General features: G+C 33.8%; 1 protein-coding gene across 1 annotated transcript; it reads left to right on the forward strand.

Moving 5' to 3' along the window:
* The first annotated feature begins 578 nt into the window (after positions 1–578).
* On the forward strand, positions 579–6,869 carry LOC146910375 (cation/H(+) antiporter 20-like). Its single transcript, XM_085723118.1, has 4 exons — positions 579–869; positions 1,248–2,276; positions 4,973–5,926; positions 6,188–6,869. Exons 1-4 carry the CDS (start codon positions 690–692, stop codon positions 6,578–6,580), a joined length of 2,556 nt encoding a protein of 851 aa, XP_085579244.1. The 5' UTR covers positions 579–689; the 3' UTR covers positions 6,581–6,869.
* The last annotated feature ends 272 nt before the right edge of the window (positions 6,870–7,141 follow it).

Genomic DNA, 7,141 nt, shown 5'->3' on the forward strand with positions numbered 1-7,141 from the left:
AATATATATCTCATTTTAGTTTGTTAAAAAAAATAGCTGATGTTCAATGATTATTAATGATTAATTATAGTAATAGGTACTTCCTCCGTCCCAAATTATATGATGTCTAGACATTTAATACGTATTAAGAAATCTAATTAATTTTTTTATAGAAAAAATATATTATGAGTTGTTTTACAAAATTGTTCTTACTAAACGATATGAGAAAGATAAATTAAAGAATTAAAAAAGAAAAAAGAATAAATAGTTAAGGATGTAATAGAAAAATTACATTAATGTTTCATTGGTATTGTAAAACAACATATAATTTAGGACAAATTTTTTTTTTCAAAAACGACTTAGAATTTGGGACGGAGAGAATATTAAAAAGTGATGACTTGAGGGAATCTTAGTAATTAGGAAGGGAGGAATCTTATTTTTGACAAAATTAATTTAACTGGTATTTTTTTTTTTAAGTTATCTTTAAAACAATAAATAATTAAGCGGAGCTAAGTTCCATTTATCCAAACTGACACCCGAAGTCAAAGCCTGATCTTGTTCTCTCCACTATAAATAAAGCCTCCAAAGTCCAAATACACACCCATGCATTCATTCATTCAAAATCTCCCAAGTCCCAAAGTCCATTAAATTGCAATCTTTCCCATTGTTTGCATGTGACTTCCTCCAACAAAAAAAACTAAATTAAAACCATGCCGGTAAACATAACCTCAATCAAAACTTCCTCCGATGGAATCTGGCAAGGCGATAATCCTCTCCATTACGCTTTCCCTCTCCTCATTATTCAAACTGTCTTAGTCCTCGTCGTCAGCCGCTCTCTAGCTTTCGCCTTCAAACCTCTCCGCCAACCTAAAGTCATCGCTGAGATCGTCGTATGTACCTCATCATCTTAATTAATTCCTCACATTCAACTTTATTCTACTTAATTTTGCTTATATTTACCGGGTTGTCTGATATGTCTAATATTGTACAGGTTAAAAAGTAGTAAATTTAATATATTTACTATAAAATACATAAGCTGCAAGGCAAACTTACACTTTAAATTTTTTAATATGTTTAAATTTATGCATAATAGAAAAAACTCATATTTGATTACATATCATATCTTATGTTTCTTCCTTTGTGACGTTTATAAGCTAAAACTATTTTTTTACTTTATTGAATTATTAATATATCTGACCTATGTAATAAATTTAAAATTTGTTATTAATTACAATTATGTATGGAGAGTGATTTGCATGTATCTGCAGGGTGGAATTCTGTTAGGACCATCAGCGTTAGGAAGGAACACAAGCTACCTGCACCGTATATTTCCTAAATGGAGTATGCCGACGCTAGAATCTGTCGCAAGCATAGGTCTTCTTTTCTTTCTCTTCCTTGTTGGACTCGAGTTAGATCTAAACTCAATTCGTCGGAGCGGTAAAAGAGCATTCAGTATAGCAGCTTGTGGAATCACTCTTCCATTCGTCTGCGGCATAGGCGTTGCCATTGTCCTCCGCAAAACCGTCGACGGCGCAGACAAAGCTGGATTCGGTCAATTCATCGTTTTCATGGGAGTTGCGCTTTCTATAACCGCATTCCCAGTCTTAGCACGAATCCTCGCTGAACTCAAACTCCTCACAACACGCGTGGGAGAAACCGCCATGGCAGCCGCCGCGTTCAACGACTTAGCCGCGTGGATTCTACTCGCTTTAGCGATCGCGTTAGCCGGAAACGGAGCCGACGGCGGAGACAAAAAGAGTCCTCTCGTTTCCGTTTGGGTGCTTCTCTCCGGAGTTGCTTTCGTTGCTTTCATGATGATTGTTATAAGTCCTGTGATGAAGCGTGTGGCTCAAAGATGCTCCGTGGAGAATGAAGCTGTTGATGAAGTTTATATTTGTTTGACTCTAGCGGGTGTAATGGTTTCAGGATTCATAACAGATTTCATAGGGATTCACTCGATTTTTGGGGCGTTTGTTTTTGGATTAACTATTCCAAAGACAGGTAATTTTGCGGAGAGGTTGATAGAGAGAATAGAGGATTTTGTTTTGGGGTTGTTGCTTCCACTTTACTTTGCTTCGAGTGGTTTGAAAACTGATGTGACTAAAATCAGTGGTGGAAAAGCATGGGGGCTATTGGTTTTGGTGATTGCAACTGCTTGTGCTGGGAAGATTCTGGGTACTTTTGTTGTTGCAATGATGTGTAGGATGCCAGTTAGAGAGTCAATTACACTTGGAGTGCTGATGAACACCAAAGGACTTGTTGAACTCATTGTGCTTAACATCGGAAAAGAGAAAAAGGTCAGTTTCTTTGATTTTTTTTTTCTCCTCTATTTTTTTATTTTCAACTATTATTCATTTAATTAGTTCACTAATTGTTACGTATACATTTTATAAAATAAATAATATCATAACAATACGCTCCATATTATTATTAGTATTCTTTAAAAAAAATATTTATTATTAGTATCAAGTTGAAAAAATAAATTTTCAACAATACCTTGATTGGGGGAATGGATCTCCTCCAGTGGAAATCTCTCCTGTTTTCTGCAGTGTACAATCTGCACCATTAAATATCTTTTCTCTCTTATTTTCAACATTTATTAACATTTAATATTTTCACATGCATTCATTTTTAATGGACATGATTTCACTGGACTCTCATGTGACCGGAGAGAATCCAAACCCCTTGATTGGTATGTGTAGACTGTAGTTTTTTTTTTTTGACAAGAATGTGTAGACTGTAGTTGTAGGTCCGAACTCTGAACATGAATTTATCATAGTTGTTGAGTTCGAGATTTTATGATAAAAGTAGGAGGCAGAAAAGATTTAACTGAAGATAGGGAATTTGTTAGAAATAATTCTCATATTAAATAATTACTATATGTGTATTGTGAAAGAAAAGTTCATCTATATAACGCCTTTAAAAAATGGGAAAAAATATACATTAAGTCATAATTCACATTACTAGATGTGTTTTGTTTCAAAGAAATTCTTTATTGATGCTATCAAATTTGAACACATCATTAAACAAAGGAGTATTTTAGAAACATTATTGGAAAAATTAATATTATACATACATAAACTATATATTTTTATACATGTGAAAATTACAAAAATATAATATTATAATTAGAGATAAAGAGAGTAAAAATTCCTCTAAAAAAAGATAGTAAAATTTGGTTAAAGATTTTAGTGGTGAGGATATATGCTGTAAAAAAAGTGGTGAGGATATAGAAGCTTGATTCTGGTTAATTAAGAAAAAGTGCGACTTGTGTCCAAAAAAAGGAACAGTGTGACAGATGGTTGGCCTTTTATTGATTTGGTGGGTCGGCTTGACAGTTCTATAATACAAATATAAAGTATACAAAACAAAATTGGAACGTGTCCACATGAAAAGTTGAACGATGTGTGCAAAGTTAAAATTTGTATTCATAAGCAACTTATTTGACTTGGTATATTTTATGTTAGTTTCAATTACAGTATCTTAGTGTATTATTGGAAAATAATGTCATGTGGTTGACAAATTTGGGATTGTTTTGCTGCAATTGGCTTGGCAGCCGTGTTGAATAAAGTTAGGAAGTTGAAGTTAGATACTTAGATGAAAATATACGACTAGTCGTCTAGTCCAATTGCATGAACTCTAATTTTCTTGTGATTTTCTTTCTGGCCATTAATTGATTAGTGATAATGGTTTCTGTTTCATATGAATATGAATCTCGTGAATAAACTTAGGTGGTTGCCTTCTTTAGTATCTTTTCTACTTTTCCATGCCTATCTTGCATTTAGTATATGCTTTTTGATCAAATCATAGCATTATGAGTCCTTGCTATCAAAACAAGAAATGAAACACTTTAATTTTAAGCCGGTCATAAATTAGCTAGGAAGCTAAGTTTGATCAGTCCATTTAAATTACTTGTACTAATTTACTCTCTCTTAATGGGATGGCGTGTTAACTTTGATTATCCTATCCTATTTTACTAGAAAAGTAATATTGCTAAGAGAAGTCTAGTCTCCACAATATGAGCTCTTTCCCACCACTTTCTTGGGTTGTAATAATGTTTGTTTACATGTGCATGGAATGCCATTCGATTGGCTTATAGAATCAGCATCAATTGATTATTATATTCTTGTTTCCATAGTTTCTAATGAGTTCCACCATACCATAAAAATATTGATGATTCACTGTCACGAAAAAATAAGTTAGTAAAAGATACATAAAGAGAAATATGAAATTTATCTGTAATACAATCACTAAATTTAGTGACGTAAAAACTAAAGATATATTTTTTTTTCTCTACTGATTATATTATTTCTATGATAAAGAAAAATATTTTTTGACATGAAAGTAATTATATTATACCTATCAGGGCTTGCCTATATAAAAAAAACATATCAGTGCTATTATTGGTTTGTTTTTGGATAAGTCGTTCCCAATCTAATAATTTTCAATTTGTCATTTTGTCTTAGGCAAATAATAGGAGTTGACTATTATTATATATTATTAATATTAACTTGGCTGGGTAGCTTGACTATTAGTATAGAGAATAAACATCCTGCCTGGTGTCAAATTTTTGCTAATCATAGCACAGAACAAATATATTTACTTAACCTATGGTGATTAATTTTCTTTTGCAGATGCATCAAAACTAATGAAAGATATTAGAATTAGAAATATAATCTAATGTTGCATATACATGACACGTATACAATACCTTTTTTTTTAAAGAGACAGTACATATAGATGAGAAACTCCATATAGATTAAACAAATCATTCATTTATTCATATTTTTATTGGAATATGGTCCAATAAAAATGAATCCCTCGAGTACGTGGCATGTATGCAAGGTGGCAATGACATTTTCATTTACAAAATACATCCCTTCCGTTTACCTTTATTTTGGGGTACAATCCCCTTCAGTTTTATATCTGAAGTAATTGTATTATCGAATGTTATAATTTAATTAGATGCTTTTTTTACTGGACTAAATTACAGGTTTTAAATGATGAAATATTTGCCATCTTGGTCCTTATGGCACTCTTCACAACCTTCATCACAACCCCAGTAGTGATGGCAATCTACAAACCAGCTCGTGGAATCGTAACTAAGACAATTCGAAAGCTAGGTGACATGTCCTCCCACTCTAAAGAAAACAACAATGTGGTGAATACTCTTCGAGTCCTAGCTTGCATCCACGGTCCAACCAACATTCCCTCTATCATCAACCTCATTGAGTCAACACGTAGCACCCAAAAATCACTTCTCAAAGTCTTCATCATGCACCTTGTTGAACTCACAGAACGTTCATCTTCAATCATCATGGTTCAACGCGCTCGCAAAAACGGTTTTCCATTCTTCAACCGGTTCAACCGCGATGAATGGTATAACCGCCTTGCTGGGGCTTTTCAGGCCTATAGTCAATTGGGCCGGGTCATAGTCCGGTCCACTACAGCCATATCTTCTCTATCTACAATGCACGAGGATATATGCCACATAGCAGAGGAAAAGAGAGTGACAATGATCATATTACCCTTCCACAAACATTGGAGGATGGAAGTTGATGACGAAAATGACAAAGAGGCTCATGAGGTGTTGGAGAATGCTGGGCATGGATGGAGAGGTGTGAACCAAAGGGTACTAAAGAATGCTCCATGCTCTGTTGCTGTGCTTGTAGATAGAGGATATGGGCTTGGGTTGAAGAATTTGGGCTCAGATGGTAGTGTGGCCCAAAGAATATGCATCGTGTTTTTTGGCGGGCCTGATGATCGTGAGGCTCTTGAGTTGGGGAAGAAAATGGTTGAACACCCGGCAGTTGCAGTGACCGTTGTAAGGTTCGTTGATCAAAATGAATTGAGTGGTAACAACTTTGTTTTACGCCAATCACCTGGCAAAAGTACCGACGAAAACTATAGCTTCTCCATCGCAAAAATTAATCGACAAAAAGAACAGGTATTGTTCTAACAAAATAACTAAATTATGCTTTGACCATAGTGATTTAATTTAATGGCTTAAATATGTTATTAGTCACATTTTGAGAAAATTATTCTTGAGACTAATAAACATATTTCAGCTAAGCTTAAATATGTTATTGGTCACATTTTTTCTTAAACAAATCAACTTGCATACTTACTTATGTCTTATCGTATATATGCACGATACGAATTTTTTTTTTTTTTTTTTTTTATAAACATTGCTATTGATTAAATGCAGGTGTTGGATGAAAATGCAATGGAGGAGTTTCGAAGCAAGTGTGGTGAAACAGTGAAGTATATCGAAAAGGGTAGTGGCAACGTTGTAGAGGAGGTGATAGCATTAGGAGAAAGTGCAGATTACGATCTCATAGTTGTTGGGAAGGGTCGGTTTCCTTCGACTATGGTGGCAGAACTAGCAGAGAGGGAGGCAGAGCATGCAGAGTTAGGTCCCATTGGAGATATACTTACATCCTCAATGGGCCACAAGATGGTGTCATCAGTTCTTGTTATTCAACAACATGATGTAGCATTGACAGAGGATGCACCAATGTACAAGGTTAAGGTGCATGATGAGAATGTTGCTGGGGTTTCATCTGGCAGGCATGAGATCTCTATAGCAAATGCAGTGTAATTACTTGGTATTTTTAAGCATTATGTTGTTACATGGGTCATGGGAGACTAGACAAGACAACCCCAAAGTAACACCATTATATCTCGCAAATGAGAGAAACTTCAAACCAAAAACAGTTTCTCAATATAGTGTTTAAAGTAAATATGTAATTATCCTTTAATTTTGGTGGGCTAATACCACCGTAGCATCTCAAATAAAAGTTATAAATATCCCACTTTACGCAGGGTTGTACATGTATTGATTGGTGTGTTTCAAAAATTACAAATCCAATCATATTACTTTGATCTTATTCACGATCTTAATTGAATTCTCACGTCAAAAAAATAAGTAATTGAATTCAAATTGTTAATGAACTTTAATTAATAACATACTATTATTTAATAAAATTACGAGTTTGAATTCTTACTATAACATTTCTTGATCAAACTTTAGTTACGTTCGACAGAACCGGATTAAAAAATTCTTTTTCCTAAAGGTCTGACTTCAATATGTGTTTAGAGATGCTATATTTGTTTTTATAATTGTTTTTTTGATACAACATAATTTAAGCTATAAATATGA

The sequence above is a fragment of the Medicago sativa genome, chromosome 7, assembly GCF_051527215.1.
Source record: "Medicago sativa cultivar Bolivia chromosome 7, Bolivia_mono, whole genome shotgun sequence".
NCBI classification, from domain to species: Eukaryota; Viridiplantae; Streptophyta; class Magnoliopsida; order Fabales; family Fabaceae; genus Medicago; species Medicago sativa.

Bases quoted from the DNA above. Each gene is read 5' to 3' on its own strand.
- LOC146910375 (XM_085723118.1), top strand. From the start codon at position 690: ATGCCGGTAAACATAACCTCAATCAAAACTTCCTCCGATGGAATCTGG. The intron at 2,277-4,972 runs GTCAGTTTCTTT...ACTAAATTACAG, and splicing joins ACATCGGAAAAGAGAAAAAG to GTTTTAAATGATGAAATATT. The intron at 5,927-6,187 runs GTATTGTTCTAA...GATTAAATGCAG, and splicing joins TTAATCGACAAAAAGAACAG to GTGTTGGATGAAAATGCAAT.